The 17964-nt window shown below is 57.1% G+C and overlaps 1 protein-coding gene across 1 annotated transcript; it reads left to right on the plus strand.

Moving 5' to 3' along the window:
- The first annotated feature begins 816 nt into the window (after positions 1-816).
- Positions 817-10952, plus strand: LOC138812348 (arylsulfatase L-like). Its single transcript, XM_070000327.1, has 11 exons — positions 817-917; positions 1168-1214; positions 1824-1987; positions 3916-4037; positions 4915-5037; positions 5414-5840; positions 6762-6898; positions 7703-7837; positions 7927-8089; positions 9182-9303; positions 9788-10952. Exons 2-11 carry the CDS (start codon positions 1209-1211, stop codon positions 10240-10242), a joined length of 1854 nt encoding a protein of 617 aa, XP_069856428.1. The 5' UTR covers positions 817-917; positions 1168-1208; the 3' UTR covers positions 10243-10952.
- The last annotated feature ends 7012 nt before the right edge of the window (positions 10953-17964 follow it).

Here is a 17964-nt window from a genome sequence, read left to right on the forward strand (position 1 = left end):
CAGCACAGGCAACGCCCTCCTAAGACCCTCATTTCCGCCCACCACAGGCCACACTCTCATTTCCGCTCCTAGCACAGGCCACGCCCTCCTGGGGCCCTCACTACATTCCCAGCACAGGCCACGCCCTCCTGAGACCCTCACTTTCTTCCCAACACAGGACACGCCCTCCTGAGACCCTCACTTTCTTCCCAACACAGGACACGCCCACATAGGTCCCTCACTTCCGCCTCATTGCAGGCCACACCCTCCTGAGACCCCCACTTCCGCATCATTGCAGGGCACGCCCTCCTGAGACCCTCAGTTTAGTTCCAGCACAGGCCACGCCCTCCTAAGCACAGGTCACGCCCTCCTGAGACCCTCACTTCCGCCCAGCACAAGCCACGCCCTCATTTCCGCTCCTAGCACAGGCCACGCCCTTCTGGGACCCTCACTACATTCCCAGCACAGGCCACGCCCTCCTGAGTCCCTCACTTCCTCCCCAGCCCAGGCCACTCCCTCCTGAGCTCTGGCCACGCCCTACTGAGTGCAGTCCACACCCCCTGGGCACTGGCCACGCTCCCTGAAGGTCCTGACTCTTATTGCAGCCCTCCATGTAGTTCTCGAGGTTTCCCTCCTCCCCTTCCTCCTGCCTCTGCCAGGCCTGGCAATTTCTTGGCGCTCAGCCCAGCAACTCCGGGCTTTTCCCTTCCTTCCCCACCTTCACCTTCAGCACCACATCCTGTTCCTTTCTAAGGAACAAAGGGGACTTTTATTTTGGAGGGGGGATGTGGTGCTTTCCAAGGAACAAGGGGACTTTTATTTTGGAGGGGGGTTGTGAGTTCTGGCTGCTGGAGTGACGTGGACATTTGAGCCCTGCCAGCTTCCTGGCTGGCAGGGAGAGCAGCAGGCCCAGGAGCTGATGGCAGAGAACTGTGGATGTAAGTTCGTCCTCTGGGGAACACGGGGAGAGGTGTGGGGACCCGGGGTGAGGGGGCTTCGATTGCTTTTTGGAGCCCCCCCCCGGATGTCCCACCATGCCCCGGGGTGGGGGCTGCAGGGTCCCGCCACAGGCCAGGAAAGACGAGGTGAGGGGCTGATGTACTGGTGGGGGCAACAGCAGCCTGGCCCTGTGGTGGCCGGATGTTCCTCAGCTCTTCCCCACTTCCTGCTTCCGGCCTTCTCTTCCAGGAAACCGGGAGCATCATGGGAAGTACGCGATCCTGGAAGCCATGTTGGTCAGGAGAGGGCCTGGAGGGAGGGGGAGTCCTTCCATCCCTCCTCCCATCCACCCATCCATCCATCCATCCACCCAACCATCCATCCACCCACCCACCCATCCATCCATCCATCCATCCATCCATCCATCCATCCATCCATCCAAGCATCCATGCATCCATTCATATCCCTATCCATCCATCCACCCATCCACTTATTCATCCACCCATCCATCCATCCATCCATCCACCCATCCACCTATTCATCAATCCATCCATCCACCCACCCATCCATCCGTCCACCCAACAATCCATTCATCCATCCACCCATCCATCCATAAACCCACCCACCCATCCATCCATCCATCCACCCATCCATCCATCCACTGTGCATCCATCCATCCACCCATCCATCCATCCACCCATCCACCCATCCACCCATCCACTCATCCATCCAACCATCCATCCAACCATCCATCCATCCACCCATCCACCCATCCACTCATCCACTCATCCATCCACCCATCCACCTATCCATCCATCCATCCACCCATCCATTCACCCATCCATCCATCCATCCACCCTTCCATTCACCCATCCACCCCTCCTCCTCCTCTGTCTCCTCCTCAGGTCGCACAGCGGCTGCGCAGCCCCACCCCTCGCCTTCCTCCTCCTCCTCCTCCTCCCCCCTGGCCCCTGCGCAGGCCCCACCCCTTGCGCCCCAACTTCCTGCTGCTCTTGGCCGATGACCTTGGCCTGGGCGACCTGGGCAGCTTCGGGAACCACAGCCTGCGGTGAGCAGAGGGGGAGGCCCGGATGTGGAGCCTTAGTTTCCCGGATGTGGGAGCTCAGATCCCTGGATGTTCCACCAGGAGAACTGCATAGACATCTAGTAACTCAGTTCCCCGGATGTTGGATGTTACTATCGTGGATGTTGGATATCAAATCCCCGGATGTTGGATCTTAGTGCCCCGGATATTGGATATCAGGTCCCCGGATGTTAAATCTTAATGCCCTGGATGTGGGAAATCAGGTTCCGGGATGTTGGACTTCAGTTCTCCGGATGTTGGATATTAGTACCCCGGATGTTGGAGACTAGGTCCCCGGATGTTGGATGTTAGTGCCCCGGATGTTGGATATCAGGTTAAAGGATGTTAAATCTTAGTACCCCCGGATGTGAGAGATCATGTCCCCAGATATTGGACTTCAGTGCCCCGGATGTAGGAGTTCAGGTCCCCAGATGTTGGAAGTTAGTGCCCCGAATGTGGGAGCTCAGGTCCCCGGATGTTAGATATTAGTACCCCGGATTTGTAGCTCAGACCCCGGATGTTGGATCTTATTCCTCCAGATGTAGGATACCAGTTGCCTGGATGTTAGATCTTAGTGTCCCGGATGTTGGATATCAGGTCCCCGGATGTTAGATATTAGTACCCCAGATGTTGGATATCAGATCCCCGGATTTGGGATGTTAGTGGCCCGGATGTTGGAGGACAGGTCCAAGGATGTTAGATCTTAATGCCCCGGATGTGGGAAATCAGGTTCCCGGATGTTAGATGTTAGTGCTCCGGATGTTGGAGATCAGGTCCCTGGATGTTAGATGTTAGTACCCCGGATGTTAGATGTCAGGTCCTCGGATGTTGGAGATCAGGTCCCCGGATGTTACATGTTAGTACCCTGGATGTTAGAGCTCAGTTCCCCGGATGTTCCACCAGGAGAACTGTATAGACATCTAGTGGACCTCAGGTCCCCGGATGTTGGATGTTAGGTCCCCGGATGTTGGAGTTCAATTCCCAGGATGTAGATCTCAGTTCCCTGCATGTTGAAGATCAGGTCCCCGGATGTTGGATATCAGATCCCCGGATGTGGGATGTTAGTGCCCCGGATGTTGGAGATCAGGTCCTCGGATGTTAAATCTTAGTATACCCCAGATGTGGGAAATCAGGTTCCCAGATGTTAGATGTTAGTACCCCAGATGTTGGAGATCAGGCCCCCGGATGTTGGAGATCAGATCCCTGGATGTTGGATCTTAGTGTCCCAGATGTTGGAGAGCAGGTCCCCGGATTTTTGAGCTCAGGTCCAGGGGTTGGATCTTAGTTGCCTGGATGTAGGCCCTCAGGTCCCCGGATATTGGGCCTTAGATCCCCGGATGTTGGAGCTAAGTTCCCCGGATGTTCCACCAGGAGAACTGTATAAACATCTAGTGGACCTCAGATCCCTGGATGTTGGATGTTAGGTCCCTGGATGTTGGAATTCAATTCCCCGGATGTTGGATCTTAGTACCTCGGATGTTGGATGTCAGGTCCACGGATGTTGGAGATCAGATACCCGGATGTTTGGCCCTCAGGTCCCCGGATGTTGGGCCTTAGATCCCCGGATGTAGGAGCCCAGTCCACAGATATAGATCTTAGTACCCTGGATGTGGGATCTCAGGGCCCCAGATGTTGGATCTTAGATCTCCAGATGTTGGCCCTCAGGTTCCCAGATGTTGGATGCCAGGTCCCCAGATGTTGGACCTCAGGTCCCCAGATGTTGGATCTTAGTACCCCGGATGTGCGATCTCAGGTCCCCGAATGTTGGATCTTAGATCCCTGGATGTGGGATCTCAGGGCCCCGGATGTTGGAGTTCAGCTCCTGGGATGTTGGGCATTAGATCCCCGGATGTTAGACCCCAGGTCCCCGTATGTTCTTGGCTGTGACTCAGTTTCCCTCTCCCCCCCCACAGCACCCCGCACCTGGACGGCCTGGCCCGGGATGGCGTGCGGCTGACCCAGCACCTGGCGGCAGCGTCCGTCTGCAGCCCAAGCCGCGCAGCCTTCCTGACGGGACGCTACCCTGTGCACCTGGGTCGGTATGGGGGGGACATCCGGGGAACAGAGGGGGCGGTGGGGGGGAGGTGGGGGCGGGACATCCGGGGATCTGAGAGCCAACATCCGGGGTACTAAGATCCAACATCCCTGGACCTGATATCCAACATCTGGGGATCTGAGACCCAACATCCAGGGATCTAAAGCCCAACATCCGGTGAACTGAGCACCACCATCCGGGGCACTGAGCTCTAACATCCAGGGACCTTATCTCTAACATCCATTGTACTAAGACCCAACATCCGGGGATCTGAGGCCTAACATTCTGGGAACTGAACTCCAACATCTGAGGACCTGACATCCACCATCCGGGGTACTAAGATCCATCATCCAGGAACCTGAGCCCCAACATCCGGGGAACTGAGCTCCAACATCTGGGGATCTGAGGGCCAACATACCCGAATCTGAGCTCCAATATCGGGGTAGTAAGATCCAACATCCAGGGAACTGAGCTACAACATCCGGGTAACTGAAGTCCAACATCTGGGGTCCTGATATCTACCATACAGGGCACTGAACTCCATCATCCGGGGACCTGAGGTCCAACATCCAGGGAACTGAGGCCCAACATCTAGGGCACTGTGGTCCACCAGAGGGAGGGGAGGACTACTCTGAGGATCTCTAGTTCAAATCCCTGAGACTCTGGGACTTCCCCCCTGAACCGCCAGGAAACCGGAAGTGATGCCATATTGGTTTCCCCCGGGGGCTCACAGGGCTGGGGTCCTTTCCACCCCGGGTGGGCAGGTCCCAGACTATCCCAGACACAGCAGGCCTTCCCCCTGAAGGTGCTAGATGCCCCCTCCTGACCCAGGATGCCATCATCACTGACCTAGGGTCCTTCTCCTCTCTCTTGGAAGGCATGGTGACCACCAACGGGGCACGCGTGCTGCAGTGGGCGGCCGTGTCGGGCGGGCTGCCCACCTCCGAGATCACCTTCGCCAAGATCCTGCAGGAGCAGGGATATGCCACCGGCCTCATAGGTAAGAGAGAAGTCATCCATCCACCCACACATCCCCCATCAATCCACCCATCCATCCATCCATCCACCCATCCATCCATACATACATACATACATATACCCACCCACCCATCCATCCACCCATCCATCCATCCATCCATCCACCCACCCATCCAACCATCCATCCATCCATCCATCCACCCATCCACCCATCCATCCATCCACTGTGCATCCATCCATCCACCCATTCCCCTATTCATCCATCCATCCATCCACCCACCCATCCATCCATCCATCCATCTATCCATCCACCCATCCATCCATCCATCCACCCATCCACCCATCCAATCACCCATCCACCCATCCATTCACTCATCCATCCATCTCTTCCCCTCCAGGCAAATGGCACCTGGACCTCAACTGTGAGTCCCCCACTGACCACTGCCACCACCCCCTGAACCACGTGTTCGACTCCTTCTTCGGGGTCCCCTTCACCCTGATGGGGGACTGCCTGCAAGCGGAGCCCTCGGAGAAGGGAGCGCGTCTGCAAGGGCCCCTGGACCTGGGGGCGCAGCTGCTGCTGCTTTCCCTGCTCTGCCTGGCCGCTGGGAAGCTCACGGGCCTGCTGGGCCTGCGCTGGATGCCCTGGGTGCTGGGCCCCGGATGTGGGGCCTTGCTCCTGGCCTGCACCTCCCACCTCCTAGGTGTCTTCATCGTCCACACCGACTGCTTCCTGATGAGGGATCACCAGGTCATCCAGCAGCCTCTGAGTTTCGAGGCCAGTGTGGGGCTCTTCTTGCGGGAGGCTGAGGCCTTCATCCACAGGTCAGCCTGGGGTTGGGGAGGGGGACAGATGCCATCTACTAGATCTCCATAGTAAACTGGTAGATCCCCGGATGTACATCCAGTAGATCTCTATAGTCAACTGTCAACTTCAAATCCCTGAATGTTCCACTAGGAGATCTCTATAGGCATCTGGTAGACCTCAGATCCCCGGATGTACATCCAGTAGATCTCTAAAGTCAACTGGTCAATCTCAAATCCCTGGATGTTCCATCAATAGATCTCTATAGACATCTGGTAGACCTCAAATCCTTGAATGTTACAGCTAGTATATCTCTATAGACATCTGGTAGACCTCAGGTCCCTGGATGTTCCATCTAGTAGATCTGTAGAGACATCTGGTAGACCTCAGATCAGACCACGATCGATTATTGGTAGTATTGATCAGATCATGATCGATTATTGGTAATAACTGATCAGATGATGTTCGATTATTGGTAATAACTGATCAGCTCATGTTCAATTATTGGTATTATTGATCAGATGATGTTCGATTATTGGCATTATCGATCACATCACGATCAAATATTGGTATTATTGATCAGATCCTGTTCGATTATTAGTAATATCTGATTAGCTCATGTTCTATTATTGGTCATATTGATCAGATGATGTTTGATTATTGGTAATAACTGATCTTATCTGTACGATTATCGGTAATAATTGATCAGTTCACGATCAATTATTGGTATTTTCGATCAGATCTCTATTGATTATTGGTATTATCGATCAGATCATGATCGATTATTGGTATTATCAATCACATCACGATCGATTATTGGTATTATCTGATCAGATCAGGATCGATTATCAATCATCTGATCGATTATTGGCAATACCTGATCAGGTCGGTTATCAGTGAGTTTATTGATGATGGAGGCGGGGTCTGACGTGGTTCCGCAGGATCCAGGCCCGCCCCTTCCTTCTCCTCGTCTCCTTCCTCCACGTCCACGTCCTGCTGGTCACCTCACCTGCCTTCCGGGGCCGCAGCGCGCACGGCGCCTACGGCGACAATGTGGAGGAGCTCGACTGGATGGTGGGTGAGTGCAGGGAGGGGAAGAACTGAGGCACTGTGCGTGGGATGGGGGAAACTGAGGCACGGGGGTGGGGTGAGTGGGATGGGGAAACTGAGGCACAGGGACGGGATGAGCGGGATGGGGAAACAGGCACGGGGGTGGGGTGAGTGGGTTGGGGGAAACTGAGGCGCGGAGATGGGGTGAGTGGGATGGGGGAAACTGAGGCATGGGAACGGGGTCAATGGGTTGGGGTAAACTGAGGCACGGTGCACTTGGGTAAACTGAGTCACTGGGCATGTTGGGGGTAAACTGAGGCACGGTGCACTTGGGTAAACTGAGGCACGGTGCATGTTGGGTAAACTAAAGCACGGTGCATGTTCAGGGTGAACTCATGCACGGTGCATTTGGGTAAACTGAGGTACGGTGGATGTGTGTAAACTGAGGCCCGCGTATAGGGGTAAACTGAGGCACGGTGCATGTTGGGTAAACTGAGTCACTGGGTATTGGAATAAACTGAGGCACGGTGTATTTGGGTGAACTGAGTCACTGGGCATGTTGGGTAAACTGAGGCACGGGGATGAGGTGAGTGGGTTGAGTAAACTGAGGCACCGGGATGGGGGTAAACTGAGGCACTGGGACGGGGTCAGCGGGTTGGGGTAAACTGAGGCACGGTGCACTTGGGTAAACTGAGGCAAAGTGCATTTGGGTAAACTAAGGCACAGTGCACATTGGGGGTAAAGTGAGGCATGGTGCATGTTGGGGGTAAACCGAGGCACGGTGGACGCTGGGGGTAAACTGAGGCATGGACCCATTTTCCTCCCCCTGCAGGGCGACTGCTGGTGGCGCTGGACGGTGCGGGGCTGGGGCGTCGCACCCTCGTCTACTTCACGTCGGACCACGGTGCCTCGCTTGAGGCCCGGGCTGGGGGCACCCGCCTCGGGGGTTCCAACAGCGTGCACCGAGGCGAGGGGGAAACTGAGGCAGGGTGGGCGGGGCCTCCCACGCGGCCCGCCCCCGCCCCTTGACCTTTGCCCTTTGCCCCCCCCTTGCAGGTGGCAAAGGCATGGGCGGCTGGGAGGGCGGCATCCGGGTCCCTGGGCTGGTGCGCTGGCCTGGGATGCTGCCCGCAGGGCGCCTGGTGCCTGAGCCCACCAGCCTCATGGACCTGTTCCCCACTGTGGTGCGCCTGGCCGGGGGCTGGGTTCCAGCGGACAGGTAGGAGTTCGCCGGCCTGGGTCCCCACGGGGTGGGGGGGAAGGGGGGTCATCCTGGGCCTCGGGGATCCCAAGGGGGGGAGGCTGAGGCCTGCACATCCGGGTCTCTGGGGGCTCAGAAGCCTGCACATCCAGGTCTCTGAGGGCTCAGATCTGCGTATCTGGGTCTCTGGGGGCTCAGGAGCCTGCACATCCAGGTCTCTGAGACCCAAGACCCGGGGCTCAGGCCTTGACATCTGGGTCTCTGGGGGCTCAGAAGCCTTTACATCCGGGTAACTAAGGGCTCAGGCCTGCAAATCCGGGCCTCTGAGAACTCAGAAGCCTGTACATCTGGGTCTCTGAGGACTCAGGCCTGGACATCCGGGTCTCTGAGGGCTCAGGGCTGCACATCTGGGTCTCTGAGGGCTCAGAAGCCTGCACATCCTGGGATCTCAGGCCTGCACATCCAGGTCTCTGGGTGCTCAGAAGCATGGATATCCGGGTCTCTGAGTGTTCAAGAGCCTGGACATCTGGGTCTTGAAGGTCTCAGAAGCCTGCACGTCCAGGTCTCTGAGGGCTCAGAAGCCTGCACATCCGGGTCTCTAAATGCTCAAGCCTTCACATCCAGGTCTCTGGGATCTCTGGCCTGCACATCCGGGTCTCTGAGCGCTCAGAAGCTTGGATATCCGGGTATCTGAGGCCTCAGGCCTGCACATCCAGGTCTGTAAGACCAGAGGCCTAGGTCTTGGACCTGCACATCCGGGTCTCTGGGGGCTCTGGCCTGCACATCTGGGTCTCTGAGGGCTCAGAAACCTGGACATCCGGGTCTCTGGGATCTCTGGCCTGCACATCCGGGTCTCTGAGCGCTCAGAAGCCTGCACATCCTGGTCTCTGAGTGTTCAGGAGCTTGGACATCTGGGTCATGAAGGTCTCAGAAGCCTGCACATTCAGGTCTCTGAGGGCTCAGAAGCCTGCACATCCGGGTCTCTAAATGCTCAAGCCTTGACATCCAGGTCTCTGGGATCTCTGGCCTGCACATCCGGGTCTCTGGGGGCTCTGGCCTGGACATCCGGGTCTCTGAGTGCTCAGAAGCCTGCACATCCGGGTCCTGCAGGGAGGTGGATGGCCGGAACCTGATGTCCGCGCTGCTGGGGATGGCGCAGGCCGCAGGCCACGACTTCCTGCTGCACTACTGCGAGGCCCGGCTGCACGCTGTGCGCTGGTTCGACCGCCCAAGTGAGTGCCTCCACCTCCGCCGGGCCCCGGGGTGGGAAAGGGAGCTGCATGCATGCACGCAGAGACCCGGATGCAAGGCCTGGGGGTGGATGTGGGAATCCCCGGATGTGGGAATCCCGGGATGTGAGGACCTGGATGGAAGGCATGAGATGGGAATCCCCGGATGTAAAGTCCCGGATGTGAAGTCCCCGATGGGAATTCCCAGATGTGAGGCTCCAGATGTGAGGTACTGGATGGGAATCCCCGGATGTGAGGTCCCGGATGTGAGGTCCTGAATGTGAATCCCTGGATGTGAAGTCCTAGATGGGACTACCCAGATGTGAATACCCAGATGTGAGGTCCTTGATGGGAATCCCCGGATGTAAGGTCTTGCGTGTGAATGCCCTGATGTGAATCCCCGGATGTGATGTCCTGGATGTGAATTCCCGGATGGGAATCCCCGGATGTGAGGCCCTGGATGTTACTCCCCCCACCCCCACCGCAGGCCGCACGGTGTGGAAGCTGCACTTCGCCACTCCGCGCTTCGACCCGCCGGGCTCGGGCACCTGCATCGGTTTCCCTGCCTGCGCCTGCTCCGGGGAGCGCATGACCCGCCACCGGCGGCCACTGCTCTTTGACCTGACGGTGGACCCGGGGGAGACCCGCCCGCTGCGGGGCCCGATGGCGACGCGCAGGCGCGTGGAGGCCACGGTGGCCTGGATGCTGCGCACGCGCCGCCCCCGCGTGGCCCCGCCCCCGCGCGGCCCCGCCCCTCGCCCCTGCACACAACACCTGGAACCCGCGCCTGCAGCCCTGCTGCGCGCCCGGACCACTCTGCGCCTGCGACCGCCTGATCCCCGACCTCTGACCCCGACCCGACCCCCAACCCCCAACTGCCCGGGGCTACGGCAGATCCTGGCCTGCGACTTTCACATCCGGGGACTCACATCCGGGTATTAAACATTCGGGTATACTCAAATACAGAGGTTCCCACATCCGGGGATTCCCACATACAGACTCTCACATCCGGGGATTCCTACATCCAGGGATTCTCACATCCGGGGATTCTCACTTCTGCTGACACATCCGGGGATTCCCAGGGATGAATTCACACATCCGGGGAATCCCACATCCGGGGACTTTTATACCCGGGGATTCTCACAACCAGAGACTCTCACATCTGGGGATTCCTACAAACAGATTCTCACATCCAGAGATTCTCATATCCAGAGATTCCCACATCCAGGGATTCTCATATCCAGGCATTCCCACATCCAGGGATTCTCAGACCAGGGAATTCCCACATCTGGGGAAATCTCACATCCAGAGACTCTCACATCCGGGGATTCTCACATCTGGGGATTCTCGCATCCAGGGATTCTCACATCTGGGGAAGTCTTACATCCGGGGATTCCCACATCCGGGGATTTTCACATTCAGAGAGTCTCACATCTGGGGATTCTCAGACCCAGGGATTCCCACATCCGGGGACTCTCACATCCTGAGCCTCTCATCCTGGACCTCCACCTTGGGCCTCCCATCCGTGGCCTTTCCCCAGCCTCCCATCTGGGGCCCTGTCACATCCGGGCCTATGTCCTCTAACTTCTCACACAATAAAACCTCGTGAGCACCGCACCCCACGGCAGGGTTAGGGGTCACGGGGGTCAGAGGCCGGGCACTGATCCTGCTTTCCATTTCAGGTCATTTCTGGTTGATGCTAGGATACAGGGCTGGTCCTGCCTTCCATTTGAGGCCATTTCTGGTCATTGCTAGGGTATAGGACTGGTCCCACCTTCCATTTCTGGCCACTTCTGGTTATTGCTAGGGTATAGGACTAGTCCCACCTTCCATTTCAGGTCATTTCCGGTCATTGCTAGGGTATAGGACTACTCCCACCTTCCATTTCAGGCCACTTCAGGCCGTTCAGAGGGTATAGGACTGGTCCCGCCTTCCATTTCAGGCCACTTCCGGTCATTGCTAGGGTATAAGACTAGTCCCACCTTCCATTTCAGGTCATTTCTGGTCATTGCTAAGGTATAGGACTAGTCCCACTTTCCATTTCAGGCCACTTCTAGTCATTGCTAGGGTATAGGACTGGTCCCGCCTTCCATTTCAGACCATTTCCGGTCATTGCTAGAATACAGGGCTGATCCCACCTTCCATTTCAGGCCATTTCCAGTGGTTGCTAGGGTATTGGACTAGTCCCGCCTTCCATTTCAGACCATTTCCGGTGGATTGCTATGATACAGGCTTGGTCTCGCCCTCCTCCAGGACGTCCCACCACCTAGATTCACACCTGATTGGCCTATTCCATGAAAGCCCCGTCCTCACTTTCCTAATTCACTTGTCATTGGTCCAGCTGTAAGAAACGTCCCTTAGCCCCCCCCCCCACAAATCCAACTCGCTGCTGATTGGACCTCACACTACAGTCCCGCCCCTAACTACCTGAACTCGGATTCAGATTGGCCCAGTGGGATTGGAGATGTGGGGTACCCAGATGTTGAACCACTCTAAGGGAGGTGGGGGTGGTTGGGTGGATGGATGGGTGGATGACCAGGCCTGCGACCTCTTCCCCTTCTGTGCCTGTCCCAGGGGACCCCAATGACCTCTCCAGAGATTGACCCAGATGGGCCTATAGCTCCTTATCCTGGTAGGATAAGTCGAGGTCGGAGGTCTGTGTCTCCCTAGGCCTAGGATGCATTGAACCTGCACGACATCCGGGTCTTCTCTGGAGGGAGGGACCCATTGGCTTCCCCGGGGACTCCTCTAGCCACGCCCCCGCTCTTATTGGCTGACACGCCTGTCTCTCCATCCTTTGGCCCGGCCCAGGGAAGCTGGGGGTCCAGTCCCGCCTCTTCCTTGGGTGATATTGAAAGGCAGGGTGTGTTGTCAATCATCCCTGGGCCACGCCCCCTGCTAAGCCAATAGCTGGAGAGTCGATATGTGTGAAGCCACGCCTCTTCGTGGCTAGCTCTATGGACGCTGTGGGTGCCCATCACCCAGAGGTCCCGCCCACTAGTGAATATATGGGCACAGGGACTGTCCTTCACTTCCAGGTCCCGCCTCCTGGCTGTTGGAAGGCCACAGGGGCTGTCTGTCTCTTCCAGGTCCCGCCCCCTGTCTGTTGGAAGGCCATAGAGGCTGTCTGTCACCTCCAGGCCCCGCCCAATGGCTGTTGAAAGGCCACAGGGGCTGTCTGTCTCCTCCAGGTCCCGCCCCCTGGCTGTTGTGTGGACATTTGTCCTGTCTGTCACCTTCAGACCACGCCCTCTTGTATAATCATGTGTCCTGTCTGTCACCTTCAGGCCATGCCCCCTTGTATTATCAAGTGTCCTGTCAACTTCAGGCCACGCCCCTTGCAATTGGGTGGCCACACAAGCTTTCATTTACCTCCAGGCCCCGCCTCCTACTCGGTCTTAGGTCCTGTCAAGCCGAAGCCCCGCCCACAAGTGACTGACTGGACACTCTAGCTGTCCATCACCATCCTGTCCCGCCCTGTGCCTGTCTCCACACTGAGCAGGGGCCAGAGGGGAAGGGAAAGGCTACCTGGGCTCGCGCACCACGCATGTGCAGGGAGTGGTTCCAAAGAGGCGGAGCCTGCGCATGTGCCATGGAAAGATGGGCGGGGCAGACAGGCCTGACAGCGCGCATGTGCACTTTACGTTGATTTTATTCGTCCCTCTCCCCCAGGCTCCTTCTTATGCTTCCACTTCTGCCTGCTGCTGGAGGCCCTGGGTTCGAATCCAGCCTCACACTGGGGCGAGGCCTGAGGGGGAGGGGAGGCACAGGCTACAGCACCCGCGGGGGATCATGGGAGGCTCCGCCCCGCGTCCCCCTCATCCGGGCACCTTGGGAGGGGGTGGTTCCCACCTGCATCCCGGCCCGTGCCCCGGAAGCAGCGTCTGGACCTACAGACTAGAAGTAGGTGATGGCGGCACCCACCAGGGCCACAACCACCACGGACACAATGGGGGACACGACATGGGCCAGCGCGCTGCCTGGAGGGGGCGGGACCGGACCTGGAAATGGGGGGGAACACATCCAGGAAGGGGGTGTGGGGCGTCTTCCTGCATCTTCTGGTCGGGAAGTGTCCGGAAAACAGGAAGCGAGCCAAGGCGAAGGGGGCGGGACAAGGGTGCCTGACCGGAAGTGCTATCACAGCCGTGACAGGAAGTGTCCATGAACAGGGACAGGAAGTGCCCTAGTGTGTCAAGACCGGAAGTTCTTGTGTACTAGGGACAGGAAGTCTCCATAGTCAAGACCAGAAGTTCTTGTGTACTAGGGACCGGAAGTCCCCATAGTCAAGACCAGAAGTTGTTATATACTAGGGACCGGAAGTCTCTACAGTCAAGACCAGAAGTTCCTACACACTAGGGACCGGAAATGCCCTTCCAATCAGGACCGGAAGTGCCCTTCCCATCAGGACCGGAAGTTTCTATATACTAGGGACGGGAAGTCCCAGTCAGGACCAGAAGTTCCTATAGACTTGGGACTGGAAATCTCCACAGTCAAAATCGGAAGTTCCTATACACTAGGGACCGGAAGTCCCCATAGTCAATACCAGAAGTTCTTATACACTAGATACCGGAAGTTCCTCTACACTAGGGACTAGAAGTGCCCTTCCAATCAGGACCGGAAGTTCCTGTACACTAGGGACTGGAAGTGCCTTTCCAATCAGGACCGGAAGTTCCTCTCCCCTAGGGACCGGAAGTGCCCTTCCAATCAGGACCAGAAGTTTCTGTACACTTGGACCAGAAGTCCCCATAGTCAAGACCAGAAGTTGTTATATACTAGGGACTGGAAGTCTCCACAGTGAAGACCGGAAGTTCTTACACACTAGGGACCAGAAGTCCCCATAGTCAGGACCGGAAGTTCCTATACACTAGGGACCGGAAGTGCCCATAGTCAGGACTGGAAGTTACTATATAGTACGGACCGGAAGTGCCCAGTCAAGACCGGAAGTTCCTATATACTAGGGACCGGAAATGCCCTTCAAATCAAGACTGGAAGTTCCTATACACTAGGGACCGTAAGTCCCCATCACCAGGACCGGAAGTTCCTATACACTAGGGACCGGAAATACCCAGTCGGGACCAGAAGTTGTTATATACTAGGGACCAGAAGTTGCCAATCAGGTCCGGAAGTTCCAATACTCTGGACCAGAAGTTCACATACTGTCAGGAGCGGAAGTTCTCATGCCGACCGGAAGTCCCAATACACGCCTGGGCCCAGATCATGAGGGGACCGGAAGTGGAGTGGCCGAGGGGGCGGGACTTACCCTGGAGGGTCTCTGTGGATCACGTGTTCGTCGCCAGCACCTGGGGTGGAGGGGGAGGAGAGACGCAGCCCTGGGAGCTCGGCCTCCACATCCGGGTCCCTACATCGGGGTACCCACATACAGGTCCCTACATCCATGATCCCATGTCTGGGTCCCTACATCCGGGTCTCTACATCCGGGTCTCCACACTGGGGTCTCCTCATCTGGGTCTCCACACTGGGGTCCCTACATCTGGGTCTCTACATCCAGGCTTCCACATCTGGGTCCCTACATCCAAGTTCCCATGTCTGGGTCCCTACATCCGGGTCTCTACATCCGGGTCTCCACACTGGGGTCTCCACATCCGGGTCTCTACATCTGGGTCTCCACACTGGGGTCTCCTCATCTGGGTCTCCACACTGGGGTCCCTACATCCGGGACTCTACATCCGGGTCTCCACACTGGGGTCTCCACATCCGGGTCTCCACATCCGAGTCTCCACATCCGAGTCTCTACATCCGGGTCTCCACACTGGGGTCTCCACATCCAGGTCCCTACATCCAGGTTCCCATGTCTGGTCCTTACATTCGAGTCCATAAATCCGGGCCTCCACACTGGGTTCCCTATATCCGGGCCTCTCCATCCGGGCCTCTCCATCCCCAGCCTCCACATCCAGGCCTCCCCCCTTCCATGTCCTCACCTCCTGTGCCTGGCGGTGGTTGGGGCTGGGGTGGAGGCCGGCGTCAGGGCGGGAGGTAGACGTCTGCGGGGAGAGAGAGAGTGAGGGAGGATGGAGGCCAGCCTCCCCACCTCCCCTTACCCCCTCCCTCCCCTGACCCCTGATTCCCCCTGACCCCTCCTGACCCTGCTCACCTCCATCCCGACCCGGGGGTCACGGCCTGGGCAGGTCAGGCAGCTGCAGGTACAGCCCTGTGTGCCAGGAGCGGGCCGTACCTCAGTTTCCCCACCCTGGGTGGGCCTGGTGTGTGTGTGGGAGGACCCCACTCATCCGAGATGGGCTTCGGGGAGGGATCTGCGGGGGAAAAGAGAGAGGGTGGTGACCCCTGACCTCCCCTGACCCCCCCAACCCCTGACCCCAAGGCCTCAGGGGGTGGCAAAGGGTCACATGGGATTCAGGCCCACAGCTGGATCAAGGCCCCACGTGAGGCCTAGCGGCCAGGGTGAAGCCATGGGGGGGGGGGAAGGTGAGAGGTCAGGACTCACCGGGGTCATCCAGGCCGTTGGCGAGGTCAAAGTCGGCCTGGCCTGAGGGGGGAAGAGGACGGGTGTTGGGGACAGACGGATGGATGGGGAGACAGATAGACACAGAAACAAACAGACTGAGAGGATGACACACGGACAGACAGACAGACAAGGGATGGACAGATGATCAAGACAGGACAGACAGATGGACAGACAGAAGAAGCAGATGGACAGCCAGGTGGACAGACAGACCAACAGGCAGACAGACAGAGAGGAAGACAGATGGACAGAGAGGAGACAGACAGACAGACACAGGACAGACAGACCCAGACAGAGAGACTGAGAGGCAGACGGACAGACAGACAGACACAGAGACGGACAGACAGACAGACACAGAGACGGACAGACAGACAGACCGAGAAGATGACACATGGACAGATAGACAGATCCAGAGACAGATGGACAGACAGACAGACAATGAGACAGACAGAGAGGAGACGGACAGACAGAAACATGGACACACACACACGGACAGACACACGGACAGACAGGGGCCCAGACACAGACAGACCTGCAGACAGACAGAGACAGACAGATGCAGAGACTGAGGGACAGACAGACAGACAGACAAGGGATGGATGGATGACCAAGACCGGATGGACAGACAGACAGGAGAAGCAGATGGACATCCAGGTGGACAGACAGACCAAGAGGAAGACAAACAGACTGCGAGGAGACAGACAGACAGACAGACTGAGAGGAGATGGACAGACCGACAGAAGCAGATGGACAGAGACACAGACAGACTGAGATGCAGATGGACAGACAGACAGAAAGGAAGACAGATGGAGAGGAGACAGACAGACCGAGAGGCAGGCAGACAGACATAGACAGACCAAGAGGAGACGGACAGACAGACAGACCCAGAGAGAGACAGACTGACACAGACAGACTAACTGACTGACGGACAGATGGACAGATGGACAGACAGACCCAGAGACAGACAGACAGACAGACAGGGACACAAACAGACAGACTGACAGATGGACAGACAGACAGACAGACAGACACAGAGACAGACAGGCCAACAGGACCAGGCCCCGGCCTCCAACAACCCGGCCCAACCTGAAAATCCACCACCACCTCCCCACCCCACAACCCCAGACCAGCCCCGGGCCCTGAAGGGGGGAACCCGAAACCACCAGGAGAGGAGGGGGGGACACTAGAAACCACCAAACAGGGGAGAACTACAAACCACCAAACTGGGGAGAGAACTAGAAACCACCAAAGAGGGGAGAACTAGAAACCACCAAAAAGGGGGGGGGAGAACTAGAAATCACCAAAGAGGGGGAACTAGAAACCACCAAACTGGGGGGGAAGTAGAAACCACCAAGTTGGGGGAACTAGAAACCACCAAAGAGGGGGAACTAGAAACCACCAAGGGGAGGACTAGAAACCACCAAAGAGGGACAACTAGAAACCACCAAACTGGGGGGAACTAGAAACCACCAAGGTGGGGGAGCTAGAAGCCACCAAAGAGGAGAGAACTAGAAACCACCAAGGGGAGAGCTAGAAATCACCAAGGGGGGAGAACTAGAAACCACCAAAGAGGGTGGGGGAACTAGAAACCACCAAGGCCTCACCCCAGCCTCCTGGGCCCAGGCCTCAGAGCAGGGTGCCAGCAGCAGCAGCAGCAGCGCAGGTCCTCCTTGAAACTTACAAGGCTATGGTCAAAGTCACCTTAAGCAGGAAAGTCCTTGAAACCCCTGTCCAACTTCACTGCCAACAAAGCCAGAAGTAGAGCCGTGTGGCTCCAGTGGTAGAGGGCTAGCCTTGAGCAAAAGCAGTTCATGGACTGTGCCCAGATCCTGAGTTCAAGGTCTGGGACTGGCAACAAACACACATACACAACAATCTGTGCAGCCATCCAGCTAAAGAAGGTCACCCTCTTGTCCCCAACTGAATTGGACAGAGTTCCCTGGGAAAGGGGCTGGGGGAGCCACTGTCATCTTCACTCTGTCCATTCTGCCTGCATCACAGGATTCTGGGCACACCATTATTTCATGGTTCTTTGTGACCAAAGGGATACAAGAATGGTGGCCATGCCCACATTCCATGTTGCCTGGTAGATGGACTAGGCTCTGTTAGCACACTCGGAGGCTGAGATCCACAGGGGGAAAATCCTGCCACAGGAGTGTGTGCCAGCTGCAGGCACACTCTGG

Source organism: Dipodomys merriami, unplaced genomic scaffold, assembly GCF_024711535.1.
Source record: "Dipodomys merriami isolate MVZ:Mamm:240054 unplaced genomic scaffold, mDipMer1.0.p SCAF_565, whole genome shotgun sequence".
NCBI lineage: Eukaryota > Metazoa > Chordata > Mammalia > Rodentia > Heteromyidae > Dipodomys > Dipodomys merriami.

Coding starts and splice junctions, on each gene's coding strand:
- LOC138812348 (XM_070000327.1), top strand. Junction 7,838..7,926: donor TTCCAACAGCGTGCACCGAG/GCGAGGGGGAAA, acceptor CCCCCCTTGCAG/GTGGCAAAGGCATGGGCGGC. Junction 9,304..9,787: donor GCGCTGGTTCGACCGCCCAA/GTGAGTGCCTCC, acceptor CCCCCACCGCAG/GCCGCACGGTGTGGAAGCTG.